Raw genomic sequence first — 18,349 nt, forward strand, 5'->3', positions numbered from 1 at the left:
ATCGTATTTATTGGTGTTGTAGGTTGTATCAAACACTACTACATCACCATAAAGTTTGTACGCTCTTATTGCCTTCGCATCAGCCCAGAAACAATAAGTCAACCTATTTTCGCCGATGCGTCTCAATTAAAAATGAAGAATTTTTTTCTTGCTCGACAAAAAGTATTCCATCAATATCTCTGCATCATGCCCATCTACCAAGTTCTTTGCATCCCTAACAAAATTCCTAAGGTCTTTTTCTGTACATCCAATATTTTCTATTCCACCCGCTTCCATTGAAAGAATACTTATCTGCTGGTTTATAGGTATATTGGCCGAAGAAAAGGTGGGATCTCAGATGTACTTTATGAGGGGTTGAAAGAGAATGGTTGTGACCCTCGATAAACTGGCTAACAATGTAACCCAATCTCTTCAAAATTGATAATTTTGCCTTGCAACCCTCACGAACAATCCCCCGACGCCTTTTTTCTTTCTTTCTCATTTTTCTGTTTAGATTTCCCCTCTTTGAAACAACAGTACTCCTTCCTAGTTATTTCATTATCTTCTTTATCCTTCTTAGTAGAACTACTTCGTATACTAAACCCAGTCACTTTTGCATAATTGTTGTAAAATTCATAAGCTTCATCCAAAGACTGAAATTCTTGTCCTATTTTCAGTTTGCAATCTTCTTTTACTTTAGGCATATAAACCATATCAGATTGTTCTTCTTCATCTGAGTTTAATTGTTCAAACTCCATATTCATTCAATAGATACTACACATAAATAAAATTGTAATTAATTAACATTTAATAAGAATTATTGAAAAATTAAATTGTAAATAAATTGAATATAACACTACGAGACCCAGGGAGTATACGTAATAACCATTTAATAAAAAAAAATGAGCAAAAAAAACTAAACAAAAATTGAACATACCGGCACGGGGATGCTGAAAAACGACTTCAGCTATATTATTTTGCTCCACGTTGGAACAGTCCAAAAAGAAAAGAAAAAAAAGTGTGTGATAGTGAGATTGAGGTGAGAGACTATGTGTGTGGGGTCAGAAATAGAGAAGAGGGTTGGAAATAGAAAAGAGTACGTGACATCAGCAAAAAGTGGAGAGAGAGAGATAGGTAGGAGAGAGGTGAGAAAAAAATATATTAATTGAAGTCAAATGAGAGAGAAATTACTTTTGGAAAAAGAGTGAGGAGAGAGAGCGTGTGTTTACTTTTGGAGAGAGAGTGAGGAGAGAGAAGTGTGTTGTGTGGGGGAGATAAAATAGAGAGAGAATTAAAAAAGAGAGTCACGTGAATATATTTGTGGGACCCAATTTAGTTATATTTAATGAAAGAATAAGAAATACTAAATTAAAAGTGTGAGTTTCCTTTTGAGTTTGAGTCCGCTTCAAGTATGTAAGTATGTAACTTAACATATATATATATATAGATATAAATATATATATATATATATATATATATATTATCATGTATGAATACCAACTAAGATTACTACCACTGCATGTTTATTATATATGCGTGAATATTGATTTAGATTACTAAGCTTTGAGGAACACCAAAAATTCAATTCAGCTCAACTTGGTGTCTATCCATATTTGTGAAAAGAATATCTTTTAAGCCAAATTTCAAGAGGCACTTAATTAGTCACAGATATAGGAACCAATTCCATGAATCTTTAGTAGGATTAGGAAATGTAAATTGATACTTCTACGAGGTTAGTTTCTTCGAAGCTATTTGGTGCCTTTATATTATTTGCTTTCACCATCTATTTTTGGATCTCATTGTACAGGGGGAAAAAATGGTCGCTGATCCTTTCGTCTCTGAGTGCAAATGCTAGCTTAGTGGCGACCCTATGTTAGAATTCCCTGGTCAATGGCTCGGTGATATGCTTCTGATCTTGCATCTAAAAATTTGTGTAGGAAACAAGCAGAAGAATTTGTATTGAGAGATAACTTTTTGGATAAATATGATACTATATGATGCATTTTGCTTGGGTGATATTTTTGTAATTTTGGAACAAGTTATATGTTTTGAAATTTGAATTTGGTGTCTATGAAATGTTCTATATATGTTTGTTCATATTGAAATGAATGCATTTGAAATTGTTTCGATTTCTATGATAGGTTACCTGGTGTTCATTAATCTAAGCACTCTAATAGTTAGTTTTTTTTTTTTGTTGTGTGCAATGTGAGAGCTCTCTGGCATGTTACCTTGTGTTATTCATTATGAGAGATGGTCTCTGATATGTTTCTTAGAGCGCACTTTGTATGTAAGGAGAGTGCACATTGTACAGAAAATGCACTTAATTTGTACCTAGAGTTATTGGCTAAATTTTCTTTTGGTCGTGACTATTGAAAACATATGATTCTCTCTGCATATGATTAAAAGCATATGATTCTCTCTGCAAGTGTGTACTTCAGTTGTGAACGGACTTATACAGTGTCGTGCACAGTTTATACATTGTCGTATATAAGCTTATACATTGTCGTATATAAAATTTCTCTGTTATATAGTGTCGTGCACAACTTATACAGTGTCGTGCACATCTTATACATTGTCGTATATAAGTTGCCCAGGAACAGGTTATTCAAGACACTATATATAAGCTGCCTTCAAACATGTCCGTTAAAGAGAAAGCCTGAACAAAGCAATACTTCACATTCAGTTGAAAAAACCATTTCACATTCAGTTCAAAATAACTTATAACAAAATATTAAGTGAAACAAACTTGCACCAAAATAAGAAAGTGACATAGAGCATCACATATCAACCATTGCTGAATTAATTTTGCCCACTCAATTCCCACAAATGATCTATCAAAGGAGCCTGAAAAACTATATGAGTTTGCCTACAATGAATTTTGCGATGCCGACCAAGGAATCGTTGGAACCTTCCTTCATCGTTTTCATTAACCTCAAATTACCAATTATTGTGTGATTTGTTTGAATGAAATGAGCAAGTAGTAAGTGTTTGATCTTGATTTGACTCATCCATCTCAATTTCATGAAGAGATGAATTAACACAAAAAATCATTGTGCTAAAATTGGGATTAGAAATGGGTGGAACTAAGCTTCTTTTTTTTATCTATAGAAAGATGTAAGATAAAGAGTGGTAAGGTATATGGACGAGATATGGGGTGGTGGCAAGGAAAGAGGAGTCGTAATATTTTACCGTAAGTGAATTGTGTCTATAGGATAGATTTCATTATAAAACAATAATTTGGAGTGTGGTGCGTTGGTGCAGAAAATTTTTCATACTTCAACTAGCATCATCTTTTAAGTGGATGACATCACTTTGCACTCCAAATCAAGTAATTGCGTTGAAGATGCTCTTATAAAACAAGCTCGAGCTCGACTCGAGTTGCTCACGAGCGAGCTACTCTACTCGTAAGCAACTCGAGTAGCTCACTATCTAAAACAAGTTTTCAATTAAGCTCAAACTTGACTCATACTTTTGCGCGGACGAGTTTGAGTCGAGCAAGGCTCGAGTTACTCGCGAGCAGCTCGAGTCGATGACCAATCCTAGCCAAATCAACTGTCTGTTAGACACAAATGGTCGAGTACCCTATTTTGCAATATACGGTACCTTATTTTATTTTATTTTTTAAATAATAATTGTACGGTGGTAACAGTGTGCATGCCTCTAAAATCTTTTTAAATTGGGGTCACACGCGTGATTCTAACAACCGTAGCCAAAGTTATGGCCAAAATACCAAACACACATCCCAACTTACCCCAATTAGGAAAAGATCATGATTAATTACCATTTTTGCGTTGATCCGCCAACTCATGATATTTTAGTGCCATCAATGTGCAATCTGACAACTTAGCATCATCTGACTCGGATCCTCCTACATCAAATACGCACCTAGGCAATATCATAGATACACACCCAATGTAAGCAGTGGCGGAGCCAAGGATTTGGATGAGAGTTAGCCATCAAGACAGCCTAACACCCTAACGCACACAAATAAAAAAAAGTGACGCAATTTCGTTTTAACTAATATTACGAATATATGCAATTACCAAAAACAACTAAACCTCGAATGAAAAATCATATGCAGAGAGACAACAACTTAAAAGCAAAGTTAAATAGGTGTTCAACACCACCATAAAACATGACGAAATAATTACAGGAACTGCAAGCTAATTAGCTAATGTATAGTCATACTTCATGAATTTATAAAAGTTTGTCGTGTGTGTGGCAATCCTCATTGGCTTATTAGAAAGTAAAGTGATGTGTTGCAGACAGTGCATCCACAATACTGCCTTGGCGGACATCTTAACAATGGTGTCAATGTGATCGCAGACTTTGACTGTCGGAAATCTTGTTATTTGTAACACACTAATTAACCATTAGTATATAGATGGATGGTCAAGCTGTGTTAAACAATTGGAAATAAATTCATAATTAAATTTCAGATCGGATCGCTTTTGATAAAATCAGGTTGAATCAGATCGTTTTTTGATAAAATCGGATCGAATCGGATCGGATTTTGAAAACACATTCGATTCTGATCCGATTTTTTTCAAATATCAGAATGCATATATCATTAACAAATTCGGAAATATCTCGGATCAAATTTAAGAAAAATCGGAATTGGTGGAAAAAGTGACACCCTATCTATTTGCGCCATTCTTCACTACTTCCCACGCTCTTCTTTTCACTTGAGCGATATATTTTTTCACTAACCATTTTTTTCATTACTTCCCACCGCTCCTTTTTGCTTTGGCACCTATTTTTTCAATGACAAAAATCAAATTAGAAAAGGGGAAAGAAATAACACACTCACTAATAAAACCGGCACACACTCACTTCTAGCATTCCTTTTCACTGGTAAGTGAAATATCTCCTCTTATTTTCGTTTAAACACCAGTCTAAAGCTTTAGATGATTCTAATTCGAGTAAAGTCCTTCCCTTGTTTCCTTACTATGACCAACAGCAGTTTTGAAACAAGGGAAATAACATAGCAAGTAGGAAATTACCTTCTTGCTAGAGAAAGATTCATCAGCATCAAACCCCTTACGTTTTAAGCTGATGATACTAGTTTGACACTCATCCAATACACCATCAACACTATAGTTTACATCTTTCAGTTCTTCCAACCAAGGTCTGGTAGCTTCACTCATAATCTGCTTCTCCTCTGCATCATCAAACATCACTTGGACCGTAGCGAATGGGGTAGTTTATCCAAACAATAGAAACCATGCATTGCATCAGCCATGTTTGGGTGATCAGACTGCTCTATAGATAAACTATACAAAGAAGAAATCTAACTAGAGATGCACTGAAGCCTGCTTTAATAGGGACATTGAAGTCTTAATTAAGTCTTACCTACCACAGTGAATAGTTACTTAGAGATTTGATAGTGCTTGGAAAATTGTATATGGTTTTGGGCTTTTTGTGTATCGAAATCAAAAGATTTCCGTACTTTAAAGTGGAGAGATCAGAGGATTTTTTAGGATGGCTCCACGCGGTTCAACTTTATACAGTTTAGAATATCCCCTTTGTTTAGTTGTGATTGTTTTACATTTATAAGTATGTAATTTCTGGAAGCATTATTACTGGTTTGTGGGTTTGCTAAGTTGGTTGAGAGTTTATAAGACATTGAAAAATTTATGGGAATATTATTTTTATTGCTAGTATAAGTTGCTAGTATGGTTTTGCTAAGATATATATATCCTGTGATAGTTTATTTAAACATAAATTTCTGGTGAAGTTGATCATGGCACCAGGTGGACGATCTTTGAGAGCTACCAAGGGGCAAACTCAAACTTCGATTGCATAGTCAGTCATTTCAGGGAATGTGTCTAGTGTTGGTAAGATAATAGTTTTTTGTATTTACAAACTATAAATTAGATCATGTTTTTTATGTTGGTTTAATTTTGACTATAATTAGCTTCGACCTCATCAAGAGTAAAAAGAAAAGGCAAGGCAATAAATAATACTCTAAACAACTATAGAGTGAGGCAAGGGGGGTAGAAGCCTAGAATTGAGATACCACCTGGGATGTTGAGACCGGTTGGAAGGTGGAGTTCACAGTTTGCTACTGAGGTTGGCATACTTTGCCGCAAGCACGCAACTTTGTCTTTTCAAAGTTGGATTTTAGTAAAGAAGGAGAATTGGCCTACTATTACCGCTATACATGAGCATATTTTGATAATAAATCTCCATACAGTAGTTGTATATATATATATATATATATATATATATATTACTAATTAGCCCTCTCACCCAAATTTTATTTGTAGACAAAGTTTGGCGTTGATTTGCATATCCCGCATGTGGAAAGGGCTGTCACTAGGTTTCTAGGCCAGCGGTTCAGGGAATTCCGTTATAGATTGCATAAGTTCTACAAAAAGGTTGGAAGTGACCGTCGGAGACGTGAAAAGCCATATGATGGTGTCTCACTGGAAGATTGGGAAAAGATTACTATGTGGTTCGAAACTGACAAGTTTAAAGTAAAAGTTGCTTTAGATTGCATTATCCTAATCTTATTATGTTGTATTATAATGGACAATTATCATGGCAGAAACTCAGTGTGCAAAACAAGGGAAAATGTGCGAAAAAAGTAGTGCACCATCGCAGTGGTTCAAAGTCATTTTCAAACTACCGTGAGGAAAAGGTATAAGAAACAGCTGACATTCTTTGTTTTTTAATTAAATTCAATGCTCCTATACAAACATGTTACTCCTTGAATAAATGACACTATTTGTATGGAATCATATGCTGATCAAGCTTAGGCTTTCTTTGTTCTAGTGGATACTGTTTTAAGTATGATTATGCTTTGTGAACATACTTGTGGTAGCTAGTGGACATACTAATCCTCACCTATTTTTATCTTCTGATGAACGTGTTACAACGTGATCCAGAAACTCGACAAGAACCTAGTAGGATTGAATTCTATCGTATGATGTACTTTAATGCCGGGAAAGGATGGGCTAGTCACGTGGCTGAAGAGAATTATGTAATAAACATGTCTTTGATTTCGCTTATTGTGTGTAATTTAAAACATACGAGTTACTAGAAAGTAGTGTTTGACACTGCATTTTTTTCCTTGGAATTTAAACTTACAGAACAAGATGTTGGAGATAAAGTTTCAGCCTCTGGAAGAAGGCTCTGAACCTTGGACTGAGGATGAGATAGCTGAAATGGTATTGAGTAAGAAACCGGGTTACAATCGTGGGCCTGGGCATGGCGTGGAGCCAATCTCATATTCCTCGGCTTACCGTAATTATGAAGTGGAGGAGCTTAGAAGGAGAGCAAAAGCTGCTGAAAGACATGCACATGAGTCTGAACAACGTGCTGAGGAGCTCACAACTCGTTTAGTTGAAACTGACCTAAGGTTTGAGGAGTTGCAGAGTTGGAAAGCTGCATCTAAATCGAAACTTGAATTTCTTATGTTGCAATTCGCCGGTTCTCATGTGGTAAGATTTAACCTACTGTATATTTTATCATACATATTTTGTGCCACCTTGTTCCTTCTTTTCCAAACTTCGACCGTAGTTCCTAGCTAGTACCCCAGTAGCCCACATGTCTTTGAAAAAAAGGAGGGTGAGGTTGGGCTGATATTTGAGATATTGAAGTTGGGGAAGAAAGGTGGTGGGCAACTTAATGTTCAAAGTGAGAATTGGGTTACTGCTCCTTTTAATCTTACTAGTCATATGACTTTGTTTCTTGCTGAAGATGCTATTATACTTGGTGCTAATGTGAGTAGTGTGTGTTCCATTACTAAATATATATTGCATAATTACAAGTTAGAATAAATTCACTTTAAGATAAAATAGTATGGTTGTGTTAATGAATTTTAGAGTGTAGATTGACTGAATGAGGTAAGGTAGTAAGGTAGTAAGGTATGCTTTTTTTTGGGTAAGCAAGTTTGAATGGTGTCTCTCTTTTAGGATTTACTATTTCAAGGTGAAATTAATGAGGAGATCACATATTTGAGTGAGCAGGAGTATAGAGTGACTTTCGAAAAATAGAAAATGAGAAAGCTGTCAAAATTAGTTATTGATAGAGGGGATGTTAATATATATGTGCTTACGAGGAATGAATGTGTAAACTTACACCTATCTAGGTTAAGAGTATACCATTTCTGGTATTAGTTGAAATAGGGTAAAATTTTGGACCACTGGACAGGCAAAGTGATGTCTTAAAGGGAAGTCCCTATTAACTTAGTCTTTCCAATTTAAACTTACGTGGTTGAGCATTGTGGCTACCAAATTTTGTACTTTTTGGAATCCCTAATTGAAAAGCTTCTTAAACAACTGGGAAGTAAGCTCTATCACCTTCATTTGATATCATTATTCTTTTTCTGTTGCCATCTCTTTTTCTGTTGCCATTTTTTCTGCTGCCATCTATTTTTCTACTGGCTCCCTAATCTCACTACCTCTTTTCCAATTACAGAGTTCAAGTCATGGGGTCTAATGTCTTAAAGATGTGAGGGAGGACTATGGGTTCCTGGGAAGAATGAATGCTGTGATTCGAAGTTGGACAAAATTTCTATGACAAGTTTAACGTCAACATTTTGGATCCAGTCATAACTTTTTTGGGTGACATTTTGGATGTAGCTAGTGATAGTTTTTTTGGATAAATATGATATTGTGTATAGTATGTATGATGCATTTTGGGTGATGTTTAAGTTGTGTACTTGAATTTGGAGAAGTGTATGACTTATGTTTATTTAGCTTATGGAAAGGTTTTGTTGGATTATATTTATTGTTTACTACCAATTTCAAAACAAGGTAAATTAAAAGTAGGACAAATTTGTAAGGGCTTTTGCTATGCTAATAAGCGTGCCTAATGATGAAACAACATCCAGCAGTTTAAGTCTTTACCTACGCTTTAAAGCATTGTTAAAGCCTGATATTGTATTAAATCACATACTATCTTTTGCTACGGTCAATGTGTAGCCAAAACCCAAGAGAACCTGAAACATAAAAAACTTCCTACAACGCTTTAAAACGTTGCTATTATTGCAATTCTATTTGCAACGCATAAGAAAGTGTAGCAAATGTCCCCACCTTTCAGTTACGTTACAAATGGTTGCAAATGTACAGTAGCAATGTACTGAGATGCGCCCAACCATACCAGGCAACTTACATGAGCCTGTGACAAAAAAACAGGTATTCATTAAAAGAGTTTGTAACTTTCACATTTAGGTTCCATTTGGCATAATTAGGTTTAAATAATTGCTCTAGTGTTTATAGCATATGATACAATTTATGATGTTTAGACCAGCATATCCCTTTTAAAGAGAACATGACAACTCGTCAAGGCCTTAGCTATGAAGGGGTATGATAGGAGAGTAACTTAACTGAAAGGATATTCTTAAACTCCTAAATGAGTTGCATACATTCTAGCTACACCGAATGCTAAAAGCCAAATGACGTGGTACTCCACCAAGTTTGCAAAAATTATATAAAGAAAACAAGTGCAATTGACAAATTGATACTAAGTAACCAACCTCAAAGACCACACACGAAACAAACTATGAGTTATTTCCCAAATTATGAGTTCTTTCCCACCTCCTGTTGCAACCAAAGGTAACCTGCACAAAAAACAGATATATCTGCAAGTTCAAAATGAAACCAAGGCTGAGGCATACATAGGCATATGCTCGTACATGAGAGCACATCCAATCATCCATGATGAAAATAGCTGTTAGAATTATTTTGGGATTGAAGCCTCAGCTGAATAGGGCATTGCAAGACTTATCTTGTAATGTCCTATCAACAAAGTGCCTAAATAGATATAACAACTATCATATCCTCAACAACGCACACCTGCACTGAATACAAACATGTGGGATCATTATTCTTCTTTTGCTTATATTTTGTAATTAACCTATCCCGATCTAAATATGTTGTGCTTGAGCAAAATGTCAACATTTAAGTTACCACCCAAAATATTGTTGAAAGAGAACTTTACTAAAAAACATTATGGGTTTAGTTATATATTTATATTTGGACAAAAGCAGAAGAGATTTTTTCTGAGATAATTGGTAAGGCGGCAAAGACACTAATGCAAAGCAAACAAAGAGGAATTAGAGAGAACAGCGTGTGGAAGACATTTCATGCTTTTATTCTCTAAGAAATTATGTAAAGTACTTCAAGGTACTTTCAATACCTTGGTGAAAGTCCAACACATTGAATAAGGTCCTCATGAGAAATCAAAGAATTGACTACCTATATAAAGATCACAACATGAACATTTAGCGCATTTCACTTTAGAGACTATTTAAACCATTAATTCGTACTAAACAAGTAATCTAGATCATATGGATCACAAAGAGATAGAGACATATGAGACTTGAGAGTTGATCTTAAACAAACTACAAATTAAATAAATAAATAAATAAAAGAGGTGATAGACCACTAGCACAAGTAATATGAGAGTTCAGGAATTTGAGAGACTAGCACAAGTAAAACTTCTACACACGAAAAGGCTGTTGCTAACATTCCATGATGAGACAGCGTCAGCATCGGCAGCATGACCAAGTGAGCCCAGATTCTATGTAACTAACTGTTGGACCCTATAACACCTCCGTAGTCACCACCATTTTGTGCAAGATTTATCTTATAAGTCAATGTTAACAGAATGCTACAACCTCTGCAGCTACTGAGTACTTTGAATGCATGCACACTTTCAACTATCCAACGCATTCCTGGCAGTGGCCTGAATGGATATTAGATTCCTGAACGATGATAATTCTGCGATTTATGATGGTTTCTAATAGTACTTTACTCTGTTGTAGTTGACTTTTTCATCAAAGTATAGTATATGGTTCATTTAAGTTTACAAGTTATATTTGTGTATGATCAGGATGAATTGTGTTAATCATGTGTAGCATTCAGGTCTTTTGCTCGCTAATTGTATTGATAAGTTAGAACATAAGATGAGATCAAATGACAAACAGTGGAGGGGATAAAAGAACTTAAAGAAGAACTCTTCAATGGGCATGTGCTTGTCCTACTTTTAAGGGTGTACATTTCCATGTATTTTCGTGTAATTGGGATTCACTTGTTTGAGGGAATGAGATATAATTGTGGCTGTTCCATCCGTTCATCTTTACCACAATGGGGCGAGGAGTGGTCTTTGTTTTGTACACAGCTTCGACAACTTTAAAAAAAAAAAAAAAAAAAAACTTAATCTTGATATATTATTGATAAAAAAGCAAATATAAAATTAGACCATCTGTTGCATTCTGTCCCAATTAAGGATTAATCTATATATTCTAATAATTGAGGGAGCCTTGTACGAATGTAACAATAAAATTTAAAAATTGGGAGAACCTTGTACGACCTTGAAACTGAAACTCAACTCTTCTCAAGGTGAAAACACATAGGGTAGGTTGGGATGTCCCCCTTCAAGAGCTCAGCTACTAAGCCAACCTTAGTTCCTAGCCTATAGCATAAGACATATAGAGTGTATGCCCTCATATAGTACCCTATTCTTAGGTAAACCATTCGTGCAAAACAACCACCTAACCTTTATCCTCGGAGCCTTTCCAACAATAGTGATTTTCCTTCCATACTATATAATTCTTAATGTTTCATGTTTCTTCTTGCTTTTTGTTTGCAGATTAGCTTCTCTTAAACGTGACTTTTTAGTAACTAGAGCCTTACATTTCTTAGTACATATTGGAAAAATTGAAGTATTGACCAAGTGGAGGTAAGGATTTAGACACTCGTACAAAATCAAAATCAAACTAAACCAGGAACCAAAAGTAAACACCAAATGCTAAACTCTTGAAACTTAAGCAACCTGAGATGCTGAGAGCCATTGGTAAACTCATGTCCTTGAACTGTATATATAGTCATATATAGCCTCGGAATTCAACAGATGGGGGAGATATTTTGTCAGATTCACCAGATCACATTTTTAACTTGAATTTTGTCCAGCATACTTTTATTAAACTTGCATTCATACCAAGTCCATCCTAAAAGAAAATGTATGGTAGAAGAGATACAAGTATCTTCAAGGCCTCCTAAATTCTAGTACTTTTGTGCTATACATATACTTAACATTACCGGAGTCGGGACCTTAGATACAATACAATAACCCAAATGCATACCTTGAACAACATGTATGTTATTTCCATCTTCTGGATTCCATATTCGCAGTGATGCGTCATCAGAACCTGTACAAACTGTGCTACCTGCAACATTATCAAAAGCTGATTTAACTATACATCCTTAGGTGTAGAACAAAACACAGAACATTTCCCAACACGTAATGAAAGTACCATCTGGGGTAAAATCGCCACAAGTGACACCACATTCGTGACCAAAAGCGTATATAGATAGGCATCTTCATCAATATCCCACAACCAAACCGTGAAATCATCCATGGAGCCAGCCAACACAAAGTGGCCTCTTGGATGCCACCTGACCCACTAAGTACATAGATCAATATTACAAATTCAACTATCATGTTCTTTAAATTATGTAACAAACAAACCTACTTTCAGGACCTCACCTCAATATCTTCAGGACCATCGAATGTGCACTTATGACTACTTGAACATATGTCCCACACTTGAACCCGCCCTTGACCCGTTCCACAGGCAAGAAATTTCCCATCAGCACTAAAGGCTACACTAGAAACAGAATCATCGTTCCCTGCAGACATCAAAATTTTGAAAAGTATGTTTTAGCGAAAAACCTTGTCCCTTCGTGATTAGAATTCAGGAATTGATTTTGATATTATATAAAAAGAGTGGTAAAACAAAAACCAAAACCCACGGGAGAAAAAAAAAATTGGTACTTCAGTTTTAGTCAAGGGAAAGCCGGTAAAAGAGAAATTTGGAACCTTAGATCAACTAAATTGTTAATAGTTATTTTATTATCACTGATATACCTATAATCACTTGGCGCTGATCTCCTTGATTAATGTTCCACAGAAATGCTCCTGTGCCACTACCTCCCGCCGCAACCAATGTTGAATCTGTAGGACTACAAGCAACTGCACATATCCCCTCTGCCACAAATTTAATGCCTTTGATTAGCCAAAGGAGCAACTAATTTCCTTGCAAAATCAAACTACCAAGATTATGCAATAGCTATTAGTGCAGGTAGTCGATGAAAAAGAACCGCCTTGTGTTAAGTTGGCCAGTTGGCATTCATTAGTCATTGTTTGCATCAAAACCATTGATAAAAAAAATGAGATGGACTCAAACTCAAAATGATAAATCTCACAATTAGAAGCAGTTCAGTTAAATTGATTTGAACTCAAAACTTCGCCATGAGTAACAAATAACACATTGCATGCATTTTTCCAACTACACGGTTAAATAATTATATTAATGGAGCGTACCAAAATCAGAATCTGAGTCAGATTCAACATCTGAATTTGATTCATCGTCGACTTCAGGAAGTTCTGCACCAAAAGTTAATCATAACAAATAAAGGCGAGTGAGAAATTAAATATGAAGTATACATAAGACGAGTGAAGGGTCGAGCAGACCTTCTTCATCAATGTCTTGTTCGTCAAGAAACACTTCTTCGCACTCGTCTTTGTTTCCCTCACTGTCCATCGTTGTCTTTCTTCTGTGTAGTAGAAAGAGTTTTGTTAAAACTGTAAATAAAAAGAAAATGGCTCTTTTCTTTTAAGAAAGAGTTATATATAGAGAACAGAGAACTAGAGAGGGAAAAATAATCTGTGTGATCATCATGAGTTTGCTTCATTGTACACTACAACTTTCTTTTTTGGCCAAGTCATACAAATATTTTCGTATTTACGTGTTTTTTTTGGGTCAAAATGCATGTACCAGTGTATTTCAATAAATTCTATTATAAATAGATTATGGGAAAAAATATTCTATTAAAAAAAATTTATGTAGGAGATGGAGGAAAAAAAAAATCTATTAAAAAGATTTTATGTAGGAGATGGAGGGAGTCGAACCCTCGATGATCAAATTAGAAGGTACCTTTTTTTATTTTTTTTTCCTTTTCGTTTGAGCTACACCTCCGTTCACTTTTCGTAATTAAATGTATATAAACTAATGTGTTGACTTAAGATTCACCAAACCTGTTTCCCACCTTTCGATGTTTCTTTGAATCCCACGAAAAATTGAGGACGAATGAATTAATAGATGTAGTCACTGCGTTCCACATATTTAAGCTATAGCCCCAAGTAATGTGTTTAATAATTGAAGTATCATTGAATAGCTTTTCCCTTGAAAAGCCTACAACAAACCCGGATGCTATCGAATAGTGAGTGATCTCTTGCTTGTCGGGTTTGCATGATGAATGATGTGAATGTTTTTGATGCTCAGTGTAAGGGACCTCCTACTCCAAATCGATCCCGACATCTACGAAGACTCCACCAACTCATAACGACTCCAGACATACCACCTCACAATACATCCTATAAACGTGACACGCACACAAGCAAACACTCCAACGCGTTATTCGACTCTAGACATGCAAGCAGTCGCACACTCGCCGACAACAATTCACTACTAGTGACCTATCACTCAATTCCATCTCGTGACATTACCACCTGCTACCTTCATCATTGCTATCATTGGTATCAGACATTTATCTGCTGCAACACTCAAATCACTACCATTATTATCTCTTTAACCACACTCTTCCTATACCAGCTCAAACAACATAATACTTTAAACCATCACACACGTGCAGCTTGTGAGGACGTGTCGTTTATCCTAGTAGTACACATGTCCATGCCACCACACGTATTCTACCAACTACACACTCCTAGCGCCTATAAAAGTCAGCCCCAGAACTACGTTGGTTTGATTACAATCTTACCCCAAGGTGTTGGATACCCAATGATGTAGGTTAAGACTGAATTCAGACAGAATTCAATTATCTGCAGACTAATTTCTAATAGAATTCAGTTACTAGCAGTTATTATTAGTAGTTAGAATTATATGTTTTTTAGAATACAGTCTATAATAGACTATCAAGTGTCCCTGGTAAGTTATTTATGTGAATTAGTGTCTATTATATATAAAGACACTCTCATTGTAATGGATTTTTTTTATGCAATTATCAATAAAATTCCAGAAACTTAAATTATTTGTTCTTGATATTTCAAGAGTGTTTCTTGTGGATTCAAGGCTAACAATCGAATTGTAAGACGTGATCTACAATTCAACACTTATGCTATGCCAATTGGTATTCAGAGCCTAGGTTTTCTCCTGGTGTGATGACTTCTAATGGTGGTGAGAGGGTTTCTTCCAACGTGGTTCGAAGAACTCTCGACATGGTTGAGCAGCTAGTAGAGTCTCAAATGCAAACCCAGCGTCAAATTCAGGCTTTGGTGGCGGGTTTAACCAACCTTACAACACCGGATATGCGACTACTGCAAAGGGGTGTCAATCTTGGAGTTCATAGGGAAGAAGTAAGGAATGAAAATGGAGTTAAGGGGAAGAAGTAAGGACTGAAAATATACGTGTAGTGTTGTAACGTATGGCGGTGATTCTAGTGATGAGGAATTGGAAAATTTGGCAGAACTTCCGAGGAATCAACGATGGAGGAGGAATTTTCAAAGATATGATTACTATAGAGAAAGGGGGAGTGAATTCAAAGTGAAGATGGATCTGCCTTCATTTAATGGGCAACTTCACATGGAAGATTTCATTGACTGGTTGTCTGAAGTAGAAAAGTTCTTTGAGTTCATGGAAATTCCTGATAAAAAGAGAGTGAAGTATGTTGCCTACAAATTGAAGGCTGGCGCTTCAGCATGGTGGGATCAAATTCAATTGTCTCGTACTCATGTTGGCAAACCTCCTATTAAAACTTGGATTAAAATGAAACGGATGTTACGTGGTAGATACTTACCTATTGATTATGATCAAGTCTTTTTCTCACAATATCATAATTGTCGACAAGGTTATCGGACGGTGGATGAGTATACTACTGAGTTTTATAGATTGGCTTCACGCAATGACCTTAGTGAGTCAGATGCCCAACAAACAGCAAGGTTCATTAAGCGGATTTGAATTACACTATTCATGATCGGATCACCTTGCAGACTGCACATACCTTGAGTGATGCTGTTAGACTAGCTTTAAGGGCTGAAACCATAATGGAGAGACCAGTAAACCGAAATCCTAGCCTTAGCATACCATATACACCTCCCATTCAATCTAACCTTGACCAAAATCATGGCCCTAGCATGCCATACACACCACTAAATCAACCTCACATTGACCTAACATTAACAACACCTCCACCTTCCAAAGAATGACCGGGAAAAAACACCCATGCAAATCCTCTACTCCACCAACCCAACCCTAAAAATTTGCAACCAAAATTTACACCGGGACTAGTACTTTGAAACCACCTAACCACTCTACCAATCCATATTCTCAATCATACAATGATAAATGTTATAGGTGTGGATGACCGGGACACCGGTCAAACCATTGTCCCCAAATAGCCCAAGTGACTTTAACCACGCATGACGAAGAACATGAATTGGATGATGCTGAATTGGAAGAAAAAGAAGAAGTAGTACATGCTGATGATGGAGTTTCATTTGTAGTTCGGAAATTACTCCTTACCCCACATCATGGACTGCACCCACAACGCCATAACATTTTCCAAACCAGGTCTACAATTAATGGGCGGGTTTGTAACTTGATCATTGATGGAGGAAGTAGTGAGAATATTGTCTCCAAGGAGATGGTTGATAAGCTGCAATTAGCTACTGAAAAATACCCTTCACCATATTCAATTGGCTGGATCAAGGATGTTGGCGAAACAAGGGTAGATTCTAGGTGTCAGATTTCCTTTTCAATCGGCGGTCGTTATAAGGATGAAGTACTTTGTGATGTAGTGGACATGAATGCATGTCATATGTTGTAGGGAAGGTCGTGGGCAAGATGATGTTGATTCAACCCATAGGGGGAAACATAACACTTTTATATTTTCTAAGAATGGCGTTCGGGTTGTCCTTGCTCCAATGGGAAATCCAGTTGGGTCCAAAGCTTCAAAAGAGAAGGTGCATAATTTCTTAATATCTAGTAATTTCTTGAAATATTCCAAAGAGACTGGAGAAATTTATGCCCTTGTTATCAAAGGAAACAATAAAGCCAATGAGCCAGTTTACCCGAAAGTTCAGACTATGGTGGAGGAATTTAAGGACTTAGTACCAGAAGATCTTCCAAGTGTTTTACCACCCATGGGGAACATCCAACCCAACATAGACTTGGTACCAGGCTCAAGCTTGCCAAACTTACCACATTATAGAACGAGTCCAAACGAGAATGCAATACTTCAAGCTGATAAGTTGTTGTCCAAGGGTATGATTTGTCCAAGTATGGGCCCATATGCAATATCAGCTCTATTGACTCAGAAAAAAGATGGGACTTGGAGAATGTGTATAGATAGTCGCGCCATCAACAAAATCATAGTTCACTATCAATTTCCTATTCCAAGATTGGATGATATGTTGGATGAGTTAGAAGGTTCACAAGTCTTCTCAAAGATTGATTTGAAGAGTGGGTATCATCAAATCCGTGTTTGGCTTGGGGATGAATGGAAAACTGCATTTAAAACCAAAGACAGCTTGTATTAATGGTTGGTTATGCCATTTGGCCTCTCAAATGCCCCAAGTACTTTCATGCGCCTCATGAATCAGGTATTAAAACAATTTATTGGTCTATTTTTTGTAGTTGTGTACTTTGATAATATCCTCATTTACAGCCATAACGAAGAGGGCCACTTGTATCATTTGTGGGAAGTTCTCAATGTATTACGTGAGAATATGTTGTATGTAAACCTCAAGAAGTGTAGTTTTCTCACGGATAGCCTAGTCTTTCTTGGAAATGTGGTGTCCTCTACTGGTATATGAAGAGAAAGTTAGAGTTGTCAAGGCTATAGTATGTGTCGAGCCTTAATCTTGTTTGATACCTTGTTTCCTCGAGATTGAGGACTTACGCTATATGCTTTGCCATTACTTCATTATTTTGGTCATTCATTAGGACTTTGGTTCTGGATGTCGATACCACCATTTATGATGGGGTTACTGCTTCCGTGCCATAAGCTAATGTAAAAGGAGATTCACCCGTGGCAGTTCGAGGTGTCGTTCTATAAGTCTATAGAACGTTGTTTAATTTATCCACCCAAAGACCATTCTTGTCTTCCAGCTTCTTCTTGATATTATCCATAATGGTTTTATTTGTTGCTTCTGCTTGCCCGATACCCTGAGTATAATATGGCGCAAATGTAAAATGCTTCACCTTCTATGACAAGAAAGCTTTAACTTTTCCTCCTTCGAACTATGGCCCGTTATCTGATATAATGGCATATGACAATTCATATCGACATATTACTCTTTCGAAAGGAAAGTTTATCACATCTTTCTCCTTTATGTG

At 36.3% G+C, this 18,349-nt stretch overlaps 2 protein-coding genes and 1 long non-coding RNA gene across 4 annotated transcripts; 1 reads left to right on the forward strand and 2 right to left on the reverse strand.

The window, feature by feature from the left end:
- Nucleotides 1-2,392: 2,392 nt before the first annotated feature.
- Nucleotides 2,393-5,757, reverse strand: LOC147495138 (uncharacterized). The gene is made up of 3 exons (XR_015197312.1): nucleotides 4,983-5,757; nucleotides 3,761-3,864; nucleotides 2,393-2,635 (listed from the first exon to the last, which is right to left on the reverse strand). It is a non-coding gene; the product is annotated as an uncharacterized LOC147495138 (long non-coding RNA).
- Nucleotides 5,758-5,783: 26 nt separating this feature from the next.
- Nucleotides 5,784-8,709, forward strand: LOC147495139 (uncharacterized). 2 transcript variants are annotated; one of them, XM_086563738.1, is made up of 5 exons: nucleotides 5,784-5,816; nucleotides 6,249-6,458; nucleotides 6,530-6,622; nucleotides 7,074-7,424; nucleotides 8,404-8,709. In XM_086563738.1, exons 1-5 carry the CDS (start codon nucleotides 5,802-5,804, stop codon nucleotides 8,422-8,424), a joined length of 690 nt encoding a protein of 229 aa, XP_086419864.1. In that variant the 5' UTR covers nucleotides 5,784-5,801; the 3' UTR covers nucleotides 8,425-8,709. The 2 variants fall into 2 exon arrangements, with proteins under 2 accessions (XP_086419864.1, XP_086419865.1); XM_086563739.1 differs by lacking the exon at nucleotides 6,249-6,458.
- A 3,316-nt stretch (nucleotides 8,710-12,025) lies between these two features.
- LOC147495140 (target of rapamycin complex subunit wat1-like) lies at nucleotides 12,026-13,923 on the reverse strand. Its single transcript, XM_086568318.1, has 6 exons — nucleotides 13,465-13,923; nucleotides 13,315-13,377; nucleotides 12,859-12,978; nucleotides 12,478-12,620; nucleotides 12,245-12,394; nucleotides 12,026-12,157 (listed from the first exon to the last, which is right to left on the reverse strand). Exons 1-6 carry the CDS (start codon nucleotides 13,532-13,534, stop codon nucleotides 12,026-12,028), a joined length of 678 nt encoding a protein of 225 aa, XP_086424444.1. The 5' UTR covers nucleotides 13,535-13,923.
- Nucleotides 13,924-18,349: the final 4,426 nt, after the last annotated feature.

Source organism: Coptis chinensis, chromosome 6 (genome assembly GCF_015680905.1).
Source record: "Coptis chinensis isolate HL-2020 chromosome 6, ASM1568090v1, whole genome shotgun sequence".
NCBI lineage: Eukaryota > Viridiplantae > Streptophyta > Magnoliopsida > Ranunculales > Ranunculaceae > Coptis > Coptis chinensis.

Bases quoted from the DNA above. Each gene is read 5' to 3' on its own strand.
- LOC147495139 (XM_086563738.1), top strand. The intron at 6,459-6,529 runs GTAAAAGTTGCT...TTATCATGGCAG, and splicing joins TCGAAACTGACAAGTTTAAA to AAACTCAGTGTGCAAAACAA. The intron at 7,425-8,403 runs GTAAGATTTAAC...TTCCAATTACAG, and splicing joins AATTCGCCGGTTCTCATGTG to AGTTCAAGTCATGGGGTCTA.
- LOC147495140 (XM_086568318.1), bottom strand. From the start codon at position 13,534: ATGGACAGTGAGGGAAACAAAGACGAGTGCGAAGAAGTGTTTCTTGAC. The intron at 13,378-13,464 runs GTCTGCTCGACC...CTTTTGGTGCAG, and splicing joins ACAAGACATTGATGAAGAAG to AACTTCCTGAAGTCGACGAT. The intron at 12,158-12,244 runs GTACTTTCATTA...ATAATGTTGCAG, and splicing joins TGGCGATTTTACCCCAGATG to GTAGCACAGTTTGTACAGGT.